This window comes from Strix aluco, chromosome 5 (genome assembly GCF_031877795.1).
Source record: "Strix aluco isolate bStrAlu1 chromosome 5, bStrAlu1.hap1, whole genome shotgun sequence".
NCBI lineage: Eukaryota > Metazoa > Chordata > Aves > Strigiformes > Strigidae > Strix > Strix aluco.
This window is the reverse complement of record NC_133935.1, coordinates 76387063-76406311: the sequence shown is the minus strand read 5'-3', so window position 1 is coordinate 76406311 and position 19249 is coordinate 76387063. Positions and strand designations below refer to the sequence as shown.

The 19249-nt window shown below is 36.6% G+C and overlaps 1 protein-coding gene across 9 annotated transcripts in view; it reads left to right on the top strand.

The window, feature by feature from the left end:
• MAGI2 (membrane associated guanylate kinase, WW and PDZ domain containing 2) overlaps positions 1-19249 on the top strand; it is a 763796-nt gene that overhangs the window by 232585 nt on the left and 511962 nt on the right. For all 9 annotated transcript variants that reach the window (XM_074827889.1, XM_074827888.1, XM_074827887.1 and 6 more), the window contains exon 2: positions 5384-5500. In XM_074827889.1, the coding sequence (XP_074683990.1) occupies positions 5384-5500 (117 nt within the window). The remainder of the gene's footprint in view (positions 1-5383; positions 5501-19249) is intronic.

Below are 19249 nucleotides of genomic sequence, written 5' to 3'. Positions count from 1 at the left end.
TGAAGTTTATTACAATAAAATATCACTGGACTTGTGGAAAAAAAAAAGTCTGGTGCTTTTCTCCTGAGAGGACCATCTGGGGAAAAAAACTTTGAGACAAGGGGATGCGGCAGTTAATACTTTTTTATGTTTAAAATCTTTTCAATTACTTTAGGGAGCTCACAGTGAGAAATGACCTTTGGCAGGAGTGTTTTGGAGCCCTGGTTGATGCAGGCTCTCTCACAGATAAGGTAGTGCCAGTCCGTCGCTGCTGTTCAAGCTTGCATTGCTGATTTTTGTGCCTACAACAGCTTAGAGCTGTGTAGGTCTGGAGAACAGGACTGGAGGAGGGGAATTGTAGGTTACCTCAGGTTAGGTCTTATAGGCCAGAATGAAACAATCATAGAGATTTTTATAGGTAAGTGGGCATAGTGTCACTGAACTGATGGAGATGACTGAGAGGAGTTGTACATGACATTTTCAGGTATTCTCAATTTTTACTGGACCGTTTCAAAATATATTCAGAAATGAGCAATTAAACCATGTACACAGCTTTTTATTTATGATGGCTATGATTTTCTTGATATATCCCAGAAAGAGTCACAAAAAAAAAAAAAAATTCTTGCAGCCACTTTCATGGACAAAAGACTTTTTTATCTCTTCAGTAGAAAAAGTAACTAATAAATCAGATATTCCTGATCTGGCCATCATTTAGGCTACTGATTGAAAGGTCAGTTAGATCATCTGTGAATGATGTAAAATAAGTTAGTCTAGCATCTTCTACTGAAAAGGTGCAGAAGAAGCTTCAGCTATTGTCAGATGTCCATGGAGGCATACCATAGTATTAATATAAAGCTTCAGGTAGCACCTGAGTAAATATTTGGGGTGAGACTTTCCAATAGAACAGTCCTACTGAGGCTGGTGAAAGCCAAGACATTTGACTCTTCCAAATATATGTCTTATATATACAGTCAGAAGTGGGAGCTTGTTGAAAACAAGAGGAGACACAGGTTGATGCAAGTAGGGTAGTAGAAGAGAGGAGGTAGTTTATAGTAAAAGTTTATGAGCTTGTCTGCTTTCACAGGGTACAGATCCTAAGATATTTCCTTTATTTTCCTCAGATACAGGTTATGTACAGATGCAAATCTAGATGTAAGAGTCTTGCTTGCTGTTAGATATTTCTAACCAGGAGTATTTATTGAACCCAGGGAACCTGAAATCTTTTAATTTTTAATCCCAGCAAATAAAATATCTAAGGCAAATGATTCTTGGCTGCAATTGATTATACTGTTAAAAAACAAATAATTTACCACACCAGGTTTTGGGAAGTCAATTCACTGAAAGGTTATAATACAAGATGAGAAAATACTAATGGGTGAATACTCAAAAGTGTTTGTTGAGAAGTTATAACCATAAAAATTGTGTTAAGGGTAAGCAATAAATTATTTAGAGCTAACAATGTGGGAACAGCAAGAGCGATTGTTTGTATTTACAAGTAGTCCTTCACTGAAAAATAAAATACAAGAGTAGACTCCAGCTGCAGCATCAGTGGGTTACCAGATAGAAAGTTACAAAAAACTAGTTACAGTATTCAGAACTAGAGAAAATTATAAACTTTATTCCTGTTATTTTCTTGGAAATGTCAATTATCTTCTACAGTTCTGAACCTTTTAATGAGCTACAAACTATTCAATACTCTTTTGTATGTGTATTCTTTACTGTATTTCTTTTCTAGTTGGTCTTTGCTACTAGATTTTATAAAGGGAAGGAAACTTGACAGAAGTACGTTTGAACACTGTAAAAAGATATACTTTGCTCATTAAATTCATAAGTATAACATGCAGACAGAGCATTTTTTAGTTCATCCAAGTGTATCTAATTTTATAATCTCTGAAATCAAATTCAGTCATGGTTATGAGTTTGTCATCATGATTGGTCACTGTACCTAAACCAGACATACATTATGCAAGAGATCGTTACTGGAAGTATTTAATTCACGTCCTGTATTTCATAGCTAGCAAAGCAATGGGATTCATTGGAGTGAATTGAAACTGAAACAGAGTATAGGCCTCAAGCCAGGGAAAAAAAAAAAAAAAATGCCCTTCATGGCTGCAAGCCAGTGCATGCTCCATCTCACAATTGTCAGCCTACTCCTGTGGCAGCGGCCAAAATACATTTTGAATTATGGTCTCTGGGTTGGGTTTCTAAAGCTTGTGCTGTATAATACCTCTGACAGACAACAGCTCTTCCCTTTGCCGTCATGCGTGGTGAGCTGGATGTGTCCTTCGTGAGCCCATTCTCTCAGAGCTCCTTCGTGTGAGCCGCTGTGCAGCTGCAGTGGGGTTGGTGGTACAATGTGGCAGGCACCGGCGGCCCCTGAGCATCCTTCCCAAGTCCTCCACTGTGAGCTGGCTGGGAATAATGGAAAACGAGGGGATTAGGTTCATGTCAGGAGTTTTTCAACATCTCAGTGGTTTTCAGTGTGCTGCAAAAAGAGACAATAAAGGGAGGTTGAGTTTTATAGAAACTGAGTCAGTCACTAACTGGGCTGGATGGGACCCTAAGCAGTAGAGTATTGTTATTGCCTGTAAAAACAGTTTCTCTCTGATTGCTTCTTTTTCTATGAACTTCTTGACAATGTCGCTATGTTTCTTTTTTCCCTCCAAAGTAAAACAAATTATATTTTCTGTCTCTTATTTCAGCCTTTTGGAGGACATAGTCCTATCATTATTACTCATGTTATTCTTGATCTATACAGTCTGTAACACAAGATCTAATTCACTGCTGCTAAATAAAGGCTGGTTTACATATTTGTGAATCACTAGTTTCCCGCAAAAAGTCTTATGACCCCATACTAGCACGCTCAAGATTTTGTTCTCCTTGTATTTAAAAAGGATCACACTGCTCGAAAGCTCAGGAAAGCACATCTGGAGTCAAGTATGCTTTTGACAAGCATCAGGTAAAACAACAAAGCTTTTTAGGGGAGAAGAGCAGAAGAATGACAGTTGGAAGGATTAATGAAAAATATTGCCTGTGCTCTTCAGGACTCTGAAATATTTTTTTTTCTTTTACAACTTCCAGGATGTATATTGTTATACCAGATTAAAATAAAAGGTAGCTTATGCCCAAGGAATTTAAAAACATCAGTTAGGGAAGAAAACCAAATGACTTTTGAAGAAGAAAATTTGTCAATTGTGCATGTGCTGTCTGTAGTTCACCTGACTGCTTTTTAAAATAGACTTTGCTAATATTATAGTGTGTACTCAGATATTAAGAAAAAAATTAATATTTCCCCTGTGCCTGGAAACTGGTTTTTTTCCTTTGCACCATGCACAGGTTTTATTTCTGTTGCAAACTTTTGCTTTTGAATCTGTATGTAACAAATGCAAGGCTGTAGGTATCTCCTCTTGTAAATATAAATTTTTTTACTCCAGTTTGAAATATGTAATTTGCCAAAAATATCAGGTGTCTTTTTTTATGAAATGCTTAGGAGATTTTAATGCATTTGTTAACACATGGTGAAGTAAATGGCTATGTTTGAAGCAAAAGGTTGTAAATAAAAAATTCACTTTGAGGGTCAGAAATCTGTGTAGGTTCCTAAACTTACTTATGTCATAAGTTGAATGATTCAGGTTTATGTCAGTGGGCAGGCTACAGCTGTTGTTCTCGAGCTGGCATTTTCTCAGGCTGCCAGAAAGCATCTGCATCACTGGGCATGTTCTGTATATTAGAGGGAGAAGAGCAAGAGCTGCAGGACCTTTAGTCTCCGCAGCTGATCAGAAAGGACAGCTGATTCTGACCAGGGGCAGAGTGTCCCTCTGCAGCCTCTTCTAGCCCTTGCCTCCTTTGAAATCTTGTAAGAAATAAACAGGAGTAAGGATGGTCTGGTCTGCAAAAAGATCCCATTGCTAGAAACAGAGTTAGTGGTACTAAAGTAGTAGACCAAGTTTGCTCAGCTGGTATCCTGGAAGAACAGAGATCTGCATGGAAGTTCTCAGTCCCTGGGAGCTGGGCACACAGGTATTTCTTTGGGTCTGTTATGAGTTGGGGCTTTTTTTTTCTTCTTTTGATTATGAAAGTCTGCTGGTTTTTTGCCTTTAGCTAAAGATGAGAAAAATTATTTATAAGCTTTTTATCAACCTGGAACAACAGGTTTTGAAGTTATTGACAAAGAGCAGCAATAATAACATTATGGACTTGTAATTGGCAGATAAATAGGAATAGCTGTAAGGAGAAATACATTTTAATTTATAGCTATTTGTGCTCTGCAGTGACTTTCAAATAATTAGGTAGGAATGGTATTTGTTCCTTTTTACACGAAAATCTTTATATAGTCCAAGCCAATAAGACTTGGCAGAGGGTTCAATAGCAAATGCCATTTGAAAAAATGTATTAGGGTTGAATGTATGAAGCAACAATTTAGAGATCTATCTGCTTGCAATTTTTCATCTTGGGAATATATGCCAGCACTCAGTGTAGTAATGATTTTCTATGCTTTTCTTATGTCAGAATTTCAGAGAAGGAAAACTGCAATTATTTATAGACTTTTTTCCATAATTATAAACATGATCCACACTCCAGGTTAAGAGAAACGGAGAGGAACTATATTGGGAAATGTTTATTAATCATATTGGATTAGATTTATAGGTATGCCTTTAATAGTGGAACATGATACACCATTTAGTGGCTAAACAATATGTTAAGTTGTTTTGTCCTAAAGTTATGGTAAAAGTGGCAAATCCAGGACTTTTAACTCATTTTTTTTCCCACGTTTGCAGTGTTATGCTGAGATGTTGTGTTACAAGTGACTCTTTTCAGTGGTGGAAATAAAATATGTACCCTTATTTGCTATAGTATCTTTTTTAGATGTGAGTGCTAATAGAAATAACACAAAAGATTATATCATATTTATGTGATCATTAAGTACAGCTGCATTTTATTCTGGTTACACTTGGACTGAAAACATCAAACATCACAGACATATTTTGAACCATGATTTTTTTGGTTTGATAAGCGGGTGGGAAATTGGTACAAGGTCATGGGGAAGATAATACCTAATGATGTATTATTTAGATATATATGTAGGTAGTTGTGTAATAACAATATGTTCCAGTTTTGCGCAGAAGAAAATGGACACCTCTGTCTATAATCCTATATGTATTTTCTGAACTGTATAGATTTAGCCAGTTAGTTGTCATTAACTGGTATTAACCTTTACAGTTATCAAATCTAAACAATATTATACCAACTGCATGCATTATCAAGAACGATCTTAGTGCTTCTGTCATCCATCGTGGCAGAAACATGAAGGAAAATGAGCCACTGAGACTTTAGAAATGATTCATTGCTTCCATCAAAGCAATATATTTTTAAATCATGGTTTCATTTGTCTTTTCCTTGACAGGAGGCGTTGTTGATAAGGACCTTCGTCACTACCTCAATTTACGGTTCCAGAAAGGTTCGGTAGACCATGAGCTCCAGCAGATCATAAGAGACAATCTCTACCTCCGCACAGTGCCATGTGAGTAGGGTGGAGATGAACAAATCTGTTTTCTTAGTGGCAACAGACTATCTAAATTAATGCTGCTGAGGCCATTTGCAAGGCGTAAAGAGGTATACTGTAGATTAAGCAGTCTTCCTGTAAATAGATTTGTGGCTTGGTTCATGTCTTCCACATTATTGCTGAGAAACTGAACTGTGTAATGCTGACGTAATTTCTGAAAATGCATGATGTTTTCAAAGTTGTGTTTCTCATAAACTGGCTCTAGAATAATAATATTTTTCTTCTGCAGTTTTAGAAAGACAAATTTAAAGAAAAAAGGCAGTTTTCTAGGCTGGTTATATTGATGTCCAACAGAGAGAGTTTGATTTGAATCATATTTCACAGTGTTATACGTTGCATAATAATACCATGGGGTTTAGAATGCAATAGGACAACAGAAGAAAGATGTAAACTAGGAAATTTTGTTGTTTAGGTGCAGCAGGAATGGTAATGAAACTTTGTACGGTCTTGCATGCGTGTTCTTTTGTTGTTGCCTAAGTCAATGGTATCTGTGTCTGAAATCTAAAATTATTTTTACAGCTATTGACATTATTCACTTATTTCTGCAGTAGTTGTGAAATCAAGCAGGGTAATGTAAGCTGTGTCTGACTGTCAGGGCCATGCCTTTTAGAAGAGGTCTGCTTGACTGACAGACAGTATATCATTTAAAATGGACTGAAGTTCCATTATTCTTCCCTTATAAAATAATTGGTTAGTAGACAAAAAATAGGGCCTTCTTGTTTTGGCAAAAAATGGGTGCGCCTTTGAACTCTCAGGCTTGACACTGGAATGATAGGCAGAGGAAGGTATACTGAGTACGTGACTGTGCTATTTATATAGTAATGAGTGGATGCTCTGAAAGCTGTGTTATTGTGAATGCTACTGTACATTTTTTCTTTCATTACGTTAAAGAATAGAGCTTTGAAAAGCTCCACCAAAAAAAGATGCTCAGGCATTTCCCTTTTCTTTTGGAAGCTGAAGATTAATAAAGTCTTAATTTCAGGAGTTCCATTCATCCCTGATTAGAAAGGAAGGTGGAGAAAAACAAAAAATTATTACCTGTATGCAGACAATCAAACCCATTATGTTTATGTGAGATTTATGATGAATTAGGTTTGTCTGAAGGTTCTGAGAAGATCACAGCTGAAGTGCAAATGCAAGTACAAATATGTTTTGAGATTAAATCCCACCTCTTAGGATGTCTTGAAGGGTCGTTAGCATAGGAGTATACTTATTAACAGCCCCCATACATGCTTGTTAATGATGGAGATCCAGATTAAAAAGAAGGAAAACCCAACAATATTGCAACTACTGCACACATGTAACAGATACTGTCCATTGGCAGTATGGGCATGATGAGTAGTTTTTGGGTTTGTTTTGTTTTTAATCAAGGCAATAATAATGTTCTCGTTTGTCAAGTGAAATACAGTACACACAGAAGCACATTTATCGTTCTAAAAGTAGCACTACAACCACGAAGCCCACAATTTGGAAACTATAAACACTTAATATTACCTGCTGTGACTTCTCCATCTTCTGTGTCATTTTATGTGGTTAGATTCTTAGGTCATTATCATATTACATATTGAGCATCTTTGTGTAAGAACCAGATTTTAAAAAATAGTATGGTGTTGCAGATGACAGATGCTGAATTGCTGGATAAGCAGACATGTTCTTGGGTAGAGTGGAAGACTCTTCAATAGTGGTGGTAGAAAAAATAGCAAAAAATTAATACCCAGTGGCACATTTTCTTTGAAATTTTATTGAAAATCATATGAAAGTAGCCCTTCTCAAATGTAGGTATTTTAAAATAAAGAAAATAGTAAATTCAGACAGGGCGATATGTGGTTAACTAAAGAAGTTTCCATAATCAGGTAAATGAAAAGGACACCATCACATACATTGCAACCCAGATTTCCCCTCAATGATAATTGCTGTGAATCTTTTTTAATGCAATTGTATTCTATCTCCAGCATTCATGTTTAGGAGGGAAAATGTTCTCAACTGTTTTCTTTTTTCCTATAACAACTAATTTTTGAATCATGAACTTACTTTTCAAGGATACTGGTATTCAAAATTTTCTGCTTTGACTAGAAAATTTTTTAAGCTCTGTACATAGTCTAAGAGTAATGGTTAGCCATCCAAACACTGTACTTTACAACTGTTATGGAGATTTCTTTAGTATGCAGCAGTAATATTTAACTGACTGTATCATTGCCCACAAGCTCACTTAATGAGTAGATTAGCCACATACTTATTACAAATCTTGCAACGGATGCCAACACAGCAAAAGCAGCACTCAATTTGCTCAAACTCTTGTGCAGAAAAATAGAGAGAGAAAGCCAACTGCAGGCAACATAGCCTTTATTTCCAGTGACAAAGTTGTAATTTAACAAGAAAAAAAAATCTGAAAAATAGGTGACAACCTTTTCCCTTTAAAAATGCACCTACAATCTTTCCTGTTATAGAGGTATAATTGCCAGTGAAACCAGGAGAAACTTTATAAGAGAGTTCTTGCCCTTGAGTTTTTACTGTTCTTTGCTTTTTGTTTGGACTGACAGCACTGGCCCTAGCAGTGCAGTGGGCATGACCACTGGTTTCTCAGCCTTCCAGATCAGACTAAGGCATCTTTCACTTATATTTAATGAGTGAGTATTTTCTGTGAAACTAGGAACCAGAGAACTAAATCCATACCTATTTTAAACAGGATAAGCCAAATATAGTTAGAACAGGTAAGCCAGTATTTACTGGATAAGAATTTGAATTGTACATTATACAAGTGTACAACCCTGTGTGCACCAAAGGGTGGATGGGCCAAAAATGCATGCCATGAGGATAATAGATCAATTCTGCCCTCAGAAATTGTCGCCTCTGTGGATGGAATGAATTGGTTGGGTTTGTGATCCTTACATTTCTCTATTCTTAATAATGCAGTGCCACTTTCTACCAAATTAGAAATGACCATGTAACCCTAAAAGTCAAATGCTGCTTTCTGTAAGTGGTTGCAGTTCTCAGTGCTGTATGAAATTGATTTTCCCTGCGTTGTCAACAGGAATTACACGCATATATCCCAGGGCAGAATGTGCGATTGTATTTGCAGCAGTTGAGATGCACCCGTTAACTAGCTCTGTCCCCAGAGCTGTGTGACAGCATTAATGAAACTGATACATAAATAAGAAAATGAAGAAAAAGTTCTGTTAATTTGAAGCTGAGTTAGAAAAGCAATAGAGTTTTCTACAGACAAGGTCAAGAAACTGAAACTTTTTTAAAGATACAGTATAGCAAGTAATATAAAAGAAAATATGCATTCTTGAGAAGGAAGACTGGGCAGTGGTCTTCTGTCAGGGCACAGGTCTTGTTTTCATGCAAGTAGGAGGACTGGACTTCAGGTGTTGGGGAATCAGAAGTAATACAGATGACAAATGTGCTGAGCATCTCAGAGAAAAATAAAGTGACAAAAGGTAGTTCTGGGGGAAAGAGAACTTCACAATTTTCCAAGTTCAGAAGATCTGACTGAAGTTTGTGTCATAAATTTTCTTCACCTTTTTCTGTTGTGTGGGTTTTTAGCACAGTTTTCATACCCTAAACTTATTTCTGAAGTTATTTAGGAGCACTAATCATTGAGGTTGTTCTACAATACAGAAAAATAGCCATGGTAAGAAGTGGTAGTTGTCAAGCACAGGTAAGCAGTATCTGACACTCTCTGTCCAAGTCCAGGGATCTGGAGAAAGGCCACGAAACACGTGTGAGACTCTGAATGTTATAGGCAGACAACAACTTAGCCATGCGGCACCTTGTGCCTCAAAGTGGTCTCAGCAAACTGCAGTTGCTGTGTGGACAAGCAGCTTTCCAGTCTTTGCTAATGTGAGAAGAGATAGCTCTAACTTTGTGTCATTGCAAGGATAAAGCTTTGGGGAGACTATGTAACAGAAGAAAGCAGTTTTGGTAGTGACAGTTGTGGTCAGACCTGTCTCATTTGATATGTCCTTCCAAGCAATTGCAAATTCCATTTCTTTAAGAGCTGGCAAAATAGTGGAGCTGTGGATGAAAATAGAGTCTGTATGCTTCTTTCCCAGACAGGGTATGTGAAATAATAGTGGAAGACATTGTGATTAAACAGCACTGTAAAAAGTCAAACAATGACAAGCTGATTCATAGAAGTAAAAAATCATCTATTAATTTGAGGAGATTCTCATTGATATCCTCTGGGATATAACCTCAGATCGACAGTAGTTCAGCTGGATTATTCTACCCCACTCTACTGATCTACACCAGTGGAGGACATAGCCCAAAAATGCATCCTCCACAGTGATAATGTGAAGTAATTTAAAAAAGAAAAAAAGGCCAGAAAACCCAAACAAACCAAAAATCCAAAAGTTACAGGGATGAGGAAGTTTCCTTCCTAGTCTTTGCATTTAGAAAAAAAGTAGCAAGGAAAGAATGGAGAGGACTGAGTGTCTGGCTCAGGCTTACTGCACAGGATAATGCAGTATTACTATTAACATAGAAGTCTTGAGGAAGGATGGTTTAAGACTTTGTCAGCAATATAGGAAAAAAGGTTCAGTTTGTGACTCAGACACATGCTGTATGTGAGTGACCATGGAAAAGAAATGCAGTCATTATGTGCTGCAGTTCCCCACATACCAAATAGTGATAATAATTGCTTCTTTTGCTTAGTTTGCCTGTTGACGTTATGATTGCTCTGTGTTGGGTGAATATAATTAACACACTGAACTGCAAATATGAAACTGATGGACACTTAATAATATCCGTCCTTTCTGCTGTGACTTCTTATTTTTATCCATCTTCAGTGAATAATTAGGTCCTCGGGTCATTTAGAGTGACTTTAAGAGCCTCATTTTCAAATACAATTTTGTTCTATTCTATATTAGTATAATCTGGTCTATATATAAATAAATTTAACCTACATGCTGCCATATTGTCTGTGTACTGTTGAAATGTTATATATTACAACATGCTCTTCTGTTTATTGTCTAGTCCTCTTCCCAGAAGAGAAGATATACGCAGTAATTTTTTTTTTTTTTGGGGGGGGGGGGGGGTCTGGACTTGGTTTTCTTTGTCATATATGTGCCATTAGCTTTTTTTCATATATTACAGTTTCATATATTTTTCTGTAGGTTTGATCAGTGTCAAAAGTATGTTTCAAGAGTGAAAATTCAGTGCACAGCTTTGTTCTTAAACAAATTAGCCCAGATATCATCAGTTAAAAGATCTGCCAGTTTGACGTCATATGGAATTATTGTTAGGATAAAATAACCTGTGCTTAGCACACCATGCTGCCAAGAAGTGTCCGCATCACTGGAAATAACTACGTAACTTTAGTGACTACTTTATTCTCTCAGACAGTGTTATTGCTTAGACTTGACTTTGATGGCTCAGAATAGAGCAATGCAGAGCTCTAGGGAAACGTTCTTCTTGTGTATCTAATGGAGCACACCTCCAAGGTGTATTTCAAGCGGAATCATTGGCAAGCGTATTCAGCCTTTTTTGTATCTCAAGCAAAATTAAACCAAATCAGATAATTAATGTGAGCTAAGGGCCCCACTGTGCTATACACAGCACAGCCACATGTACCAAAAGATGATGAGGAGGTCAGTGCTTCAAATAACCAACAGCCTCAATAGAAGAGGCAAAGAACAGTTGACAAAGAAACCCACAACACAGACAGTTCCGGAGCTGACTTGCATGAGGTGGAGTGGTGGTTAAACTGGTGCCTGTGGACCTTGCTTTCTTTTCCACTGCTACATTTAGTATTCCTAATTACCTCCTGGAAATGCACAGACTACACTGACCTGTTTCTCTGAAGACACTGGGTATGTCTGGTTAAAAGAGATTGGCTTATGCATCTTTGTATTGACTTTTCCGTGTGATTTTATGGGGGTTTTTGTCTGTTTCAGAGCAGGGGGATAAAGGTTACAGTCAGCACTGTGCTGTCTCTCAGTCAGTGGGCACAAAGCATTGCTCGGGCTCAGTGTGTGTTCGGGCTGTGGGCACTGCATTGCCATCAGTGGGAAGCAGTGGATGAAAAGAAAACCAAGAAAAACCAATTTTGTTTTTTATTTCTCAAATTGAATTATGATTTTATCTTAATTAACATGTAGGGTAAACAGATGCCAAAACTATGTCTACAAATAACAATGATGATAGAAAATACTGTACTGTTTGTTAGTCATGAAAGAGAAAACACATAATTTCTGTCACCTTTTCTCAGAAGTTTCTCAGCTCTACATATTGAAGACATCAACTCTCAGCTATTCAGTGACTAATACACCTGTTTTAAATACTCACCTTAAAATAACAGATATCCAAAGACAATAAATACTGTTCCAGACAAAGGGGAGATGGAATGTGGTATAACTGCAGTATGAAGTGAGAAGAGATGTAACAAAATAAAGAGCACTAGTTGTGTACCACTTAAGATATTACAGCTTGACTGTCACATAAAAGATCATCTGAAGACAGTAGGATGATTTCATTGGCTGTACAGTTACAACAGTTTGTGCTTCTTTGAGGTCCTTGCACCCAGATCACATCTGTAAGAAAGTGAGACAGCTAACTCCCCCCCACTCCCATTCTTTCGGCTCCTTCATTACGTTTTTTCTGCTCCCATAAACACTGTGCTTTTCTCTCCCATTTTCAAAATCAAATCATCCAAAATCAGTAAATTTTTTTATACTGCAGTGTCAACATAAGTTATTTGATGCACTGCCAACTGGAGAGCTGACATAATACCACTGAAGTTACTAGAAGTTTTTGCAGTGAAAAAAAGGCAGGAAAAAGTTCTGAAATTGCAAACCTAACCTTTTTTTAAGCAGTTTTCCTACAAAAGAGTATCACATATCTTCCTTAAGTGATGATAACCGACATGTCATTTAAAGACTAATGTCTATGTCAAGCAGCTTGGGTTGCTAATCATATCTGTCTGTAATTAGTGATATATGATATAACACATGCATAATTCCAGATGAGAAGTTTAGTTACAATATTTGTGCTCGTTGCCCTCAAGAATCAATCCATTTTTCTTTTAACTTTGAGGAAGCTTTCTAGTGTTGCAAAATTAGTTCTCTAATTCACATGATACTGAAAGGATAAAGGATAGTGGCAGTTTAAAATTAATTTTTATGATAACACTAATCTTATTGATTACTTGAGAACTAGCAGGAAACTAGAGGGACAATAGCATGAATCTGTTAAAGTACAGCAAATAATAGAAGAAGCCACAATTAACTTATTTTTACAAGTACAACTCATAGTTCTTGACTCATCTAAAGAAGCTTGAAGTTTGGGTAGAGAATATGTCTCCCCATGACAGTAGGCTTCCAGCCTGTACTTAGATATACTATTGACCTTTTTCCTGAAATAACAAAACTGTCTTTGAAATTATGAGAATTACAGATATGATTAACAAAAACTGCAGCATTATTGAACGTAAGCATTCCTATGATTTCTAAAACTTTTTTTTTTTATTTACTACATGATCTTCTTGAATTGACTACTTGATATTAAAAGATTTTAAAATATATCCTCTAGATTAAATTTAACCTCCATCTACAGTCAAATAGGTCAAAAAAATGTTTGGGTTTTTTTTTTCTTGGGGGAAGCAGAGGTACTTTATATAAAGGCAGAAGCACATGCCAGATTGTGATAAAGCATGGGGAATGCAATTCACCTGGGAACATTAGAACTGCTTAGACTGAAGTTGCCTCAAAAAGCTTCTTAATTTTGGAACTTCTCATGTCTTTGGATGACCTTTGGATTTTTTGTCTTTCTCAGTATCATTTAAGGCCTTTTTTTAATCCTCTTTGTCTTCTCACAGTCTGTAGAAGATAAACTGTCAGAGACAGTGGATAATCTTTAGTTTACTTGGTGATTTTCATGTGAAGAACAACTGAGCAGTGAACATGGAGCACCAACAGCTGCTCTTAGAAATTCAGAACAATAGCAACAAAAGAAAAAGAACAGGAGTTGTGTGAAAAAATCGATATTCAGAATTGGATGCCCAAATTAAGCTACTAAATCCATATTTGCATCATTGAATAAAAAGGTCCAATATCAATTTTGGCAGGATGTGCTTCTTTTGTTTTTCTCTTCTGGGGCTTTCATCTGCAGTCACAATAAAAGAAAATCAATGGTATTGAGGATGGACTTCCTTGTTAATAGATCATTTGGTGCATATTGAGCAATTTATGGAAATTGTTAAGCAGTTGGCCAAGTCTGGGTTCACCAAATAACCAGCTTGCTCACATCTATGTCTCTGAGGTGCACCTTCAGTTCAGTAGCCTCACACCAACTGGAGCTCAGGTCCTGCTGATTTGTTTGGACACCGTGCTATGTGCCACTGCTCTTTTCCTTTAAAAAAGATGACTACATTGCATTAATAAGATTATACAACTGAGACTACTTAAAGCTTTTTTCCAACCTTTGAGATATTTGTCATATACCCACCTTTGGAGAACAAGGTACCCCTCTTTTTTTCTGTGTTTTATGAAAAAAGGAAGAATTTCAAATCTTCTGTGCATGATAAGCCAAGGTCAATGGACTAATACCTCTAGTGACACCATGTCTTAGATTCAAAAGTAGCCTAGCTAGAATAAATCCTTTTGAAGAAAAAAAATATAGAGAAGGAGATTAAAGAGGTGCTTTTTAACATCTGAAGAATGAATAATGCTTTGGTGTCACCAATAGGAGTGAGATTAATTTATAATTTACTGGTGGAAAACTGTTATGTGAAACTCTTTTCTGCAAGTCCTTTACTTTTTATTTCCCTTCATCCTGAGGTACCACTGTCCTAGTTTTGTCCCGTGACAGATTTTCACAACTTTATATTTCTCCCGTATCTCCAGTTTTTGATTCTACCCAATGCACTTTCCTTATTCCAATGTATTACTGTTATTAACACATCAACCTCTTGACTAGCTATCAATCTAATATGGATAATTCAAATCATTGTGTCAAATTTATTTCAATGATTCTGAATATGGAAATGTTCTTACTGTGGAGATGGCAGAAATATATTTTGGTTTAAAAGAATTATTATAATAATGCAGAGGTTCCAGACTGTATTTCAAATGAAAGCAGCAATCTGGATTTAAATGAAGAAAAGTTTTGTAATTTCAGCTTTAAAATTCTTGTCTTTCAATTTTAAAAGGTTGGCATGGACATACATAAAAGGGTCTAGAAAACAATATACTTTTCAGTTAAGAGATTAGATATTTTTAGTATTAAATTTCATAATAATGAATTATATCTGCCATTATTTTATCAATGTATTTCCTTTGTGTTTTTGTTGAAAATAATCAGTAATACATGTGATATGTTGCTAAGATATTTTCACATTTTTCACAAAAATAGTGGACCATTTTATATGTCAGAAAGAATGAAATTCACTCTAGGCTGCTGATTGTGTACTCTCTAATTGTGTTCTAGTGGCCTTTAGATAATGACAAAATGCATGCCACCACTTATTTCAAGTCATCATCAGTATTTTCTGATTCCCATTTTTGGTTTTGATTGACTGATAAGCTTTCCTTTTCAACTCGCATTGGTACTGATTTGAGTTCTTCAACTCATGTTGGTACTGACTTGACTAGATGCTTGACCTGTCATTTGGCATTTGTTAATCTTAGAGAAACACAGTAACATCGGGTTTTGGAGGTTTTTTTCCAAGCTTAAAATCAAAGCCACCCTACCCCATCTTGCAAAAATAGAATCTTTTTTTTTTTTCTCTGCAGAAGTAGTTGTGGAGCACTTCTGGAAAGTGATCGCAGGTATGTCAGGAGTCATGCAGTAGAGCTTTGTCCTGTTATGACTCACTTATTTCACAGGAGAGTTCATTTAATTGGCAAATGCACATTGCTACTCCTTGAAGAGCTCTTAGAATCCAGAGAATAGCCTGTCATTTAATGACTTTTAATTCATTGGAAGATGTAAACTATGGTAGCATTCAAAATGGTTTGGCAAGATTTCCTTTCAGAAGCCATTTTTACATAAGAGTTCCTGTTTGTAGTAGCAGCATCTGTTTAAAAAAAACCCAAACAGCAACAAACAAACAACCCAAAACCAAAACAAAAAATCCTCTTGTTCCTTTAGAGATGTTCTGCATTGACTTCCACTAAAATGTTGACTGATTCTGAGCCTCTGCAAGTTCTGTTATCAGCACTACTACATCTGTTGATTGGGGTTGTGTTGCTGGTGTAGCAACTCTCTTCCCTTCACTGCTTTGGATACCACATTTAGTGAAGAGCTGGGCTACTGCCTCTTCAGTCTATCTATGCAAACCCTCCATAAACCTCTGTGTAGCTGCTCTGTTCCGCACAGTCTCATATAATAAAAACGCTTTCCCTCTTTTGCCCTGCCAGAGGGAGTGACTGGGAAAAAGAGAGTATCAGGAACGCATGACTATACAATGTTATTATACAGTTGTTAACATTCTCAGTTAATAGTTGCAATATACACAAGTTAGCATAACTTGGTGCAAAGCTCCTCAGTTTGCCATCATCGTGCATCTCCTCCTGGTTGCCCCATGCTTTATTTTATTGCAGCTGATGAGGCCCAGCTGGCTGCATACTTTTTTTTCTATTTTTCCTGTCTGAATAGAAACAATTTATTTGCAAAAGATGGCAAAATCTTTCCAGGTGTATGAGTGCAGGTAATTTAAAGCATTATGGGCAGACTGAGGCTCCTCCAGTTATTTTACAGCTTTTTGCAAAGAATTAATCTTGCACTGATGGGAATACTTGGTTATACCAGGTCTGTAACTTAGAATAATATGGCTTGCAATTACATTTTTAAGATGAAAAAAAAATAAAATATTTTTAAACTAGAGGCAACAAAGAGAATCTTTAATTAAAGATGATGATGCTAATACACTACTGAAATTGGGAAGTGTTAGAGTAAATTAAAACTAAGTTAAAAGCATTAAAATATGGTGTCTGAGTTGGCACATCACATTCACTTAGTGGCCAGCACTACCCGAATACTGCTGTGAAGAAGCTGGTATCATTACAGCTAAAACATCTTGGTAGTATATACAGCTTACAGTGCCAAGTTTTCATGTGTCTGAACAGAATGAAATAGGAGGTGATTGCACGTATGTCAAAAACTGCCCTAGGTGCCTAAAGCCATCATTCATAGTCTAGTTCCTTTATACTTCCATAGCAATGTAAAGGACCTCAGGGTTAGAACAACAGAGAGACATAGGTAGGTTTAGGTAGACTTTTAGTTCTTGTCTAGATCTGTGGTCATCAAAATCCATATTCTTTTGCCATCTAACTTTAAAGAGAGATAAAATTCTTGCTTGCTTAACTTTTCATCAGTAGAAGTACTTAAATGTCTGTAACACTGGTCTGGGCAGTCACATGAATGTCCTAGCTCATGTCAGGATTGATTCTATTATGGCAAACATTCAGGTCCCCCAAGGAGTACATTTTCTAGATGTTCATGTAAAATAAATCAGGTACCATACAAAGCATGGTAGAAGTCATTGTTTTGGTTAGAAAACATTGCTGGTGGAGAGAAGAGAGAAGCACTCTGTGTTGTTGACTCCATATTACTAAGCCTTGGCTGACTCCCCGCTCATCAAGCTGGTGGTTTGGTGTCTGACTTCAAGCCTTCAGTGACTGGGCAGGGAAAGAAAGTTTATGACTTGAGGTTTTAGACAGGTTGAAGAAGGTGGCTTACACCTATGCTAATGCTTAGGTGATGGAACTTTGTAAGTCTAGTCCATACAATAAGCAAGGCTCTTTCCCAAATATACCTCAAGGTTTATATCCTGTAGATAACCTAGTACAGTTACCTTCTGAAGCATAGGATAAAAATCAGGCTGGCTTTATATTTCTCTTTCTCTTCTTTCCTTCTAAGTCCTGCGAGGAGATGGAAAAATCTACAGCTGAGTAGTGAGTCATTCTACTATTCAAGGTTTCATTCAAGGAGTACGTGAAATAACGTAGAGTGCCCCATCGATTAACAAAGTCTGTGGGGCAAGGTTTTTTTTCCCTGTGCATCATGTAGAATGAGGTTAGCTATAATATATGTTATCTAATCTTTAGTTTATCTTTGTGTGCTTCAAAAATAATGATAATTTTCTATAGGGCTTCAAAACTTGCCATGAGATCATCAGTCACTTTTATCTACAATGCAAATGCATCTGTAGTTGTACCAAGATTTGGGCACCAACTCACTACTATTTAAATACACAGTTAAAATTGTACTGACTCAGAAACATGGAAATTAGAGCCAGAAACAATTTAGTAATCTGGATTTTAAAGCTGTCAGAAAATAGTTGTCATTCTGGTTTTGTACTTTATAATGCCATGTCCTGGACGAGAGTGATGAATTTTGGAGAAAATCCTTCCTTTCATCATCTTCACAAAGAGAGAGCATTTAATTACTCCTGTTCTTTCCTGTCATTATCCTCAATTTGCATCTCCCAATTCTGATACGTCTGGTGGACTTTTATAGAGATTTTTACTTTTCAGACTCTTCTGAGTAAAATGCAAGATTATTTCTGGCCTGGATCATGGCTGTTTGTTCTGAACTGGAGAAAAGAAGTGGAAGAAAGGCCAGGATATCTGAGGGATTCAGTAGTGACCATGCTTCCACTAGCTTGCATTCTTTCCAGAAAATATTGAAGTGCATGAGTCACTGTGTTTCTAAGAGCTTTTTTGCCTACTAAGTTGAGGAAAATATCCAAGCTCTGTGCTTTAAAAAATTTATTTCTGTTAAGTAGTTCCTATTTTATTGAGATGCTTTTAAAAGTTTTGAAAAAGCAGTAAAGTCTGAAAGAAAAGAGGCTTCTGCAAGATGCAATTATACTGTCTCTCTTTTTCTGTCTTTTATTAAATGTGGAAGACTTGAGCAACAATAATAAACATAAGAAAATGTTAGTTCTTGTATAATCCTCCATTAGCATCATAAAAGAGAATTCTGAATAAAGATTAAAGGCTTGGTTTTTTTAAAAAAAAGGTTGCAGATTTAAGTTCTCCCTTCTACAAAAGAAGGAATCTTAAAAGAAGATGAACATGAAAGAAAATGGAAAAGATAAAGTAGAAGGGTTTGTTATAAAAACAAATGTCTTCGCGTCTTGTGCCTGATATTTTTTCATCCATCAGACAGTGGAGTGACCTGAAATGCAGACGCATCATGGGGGAAACTGAAGTGCAGCTTTGTCCTTTAGCTCAGTATAGACCCTGGAAGTGATGTTGTCATTTTTCAGTAGGGGTTTCATGCAGTGAAGCACGTATACCAACATTTCCATAATGATATACCAACTGATATATCTTCTGTTGGTAACTTTAGGTCAAGTGAACCTAATAATGACTTCAAAATTTAAAGGTTCTAACTAAAATTCTAGAAATAAGGTCACAATGGTTTGTACTGAAGGAACAACCCTTATAGAGTTGCCTTTCAAGGTCATGGGTAAAGCTCAGTAAAAAGACATTAAACATTTATGTACCATATATATCACTTTCAATTTTAAAAAGCAAAACTCCCTTATAAATTCCTTACAGCTCATTAGTCACTGCAAGATTCTAATGGTAATTTTTACTGAGTTTGGAAACATGGAGGGGTTGCTGAGGGTGTGTGTTTAAATACATTATGGCCAGAGGCCAGATGGTGCTCTCATAGAAAGGCAGAAGTCTTCCTGACTTGGGCAAGAGCTTCCTGAGGCTCACAGCATTGCTGTCATCGTTAAGAACACGTTATGGC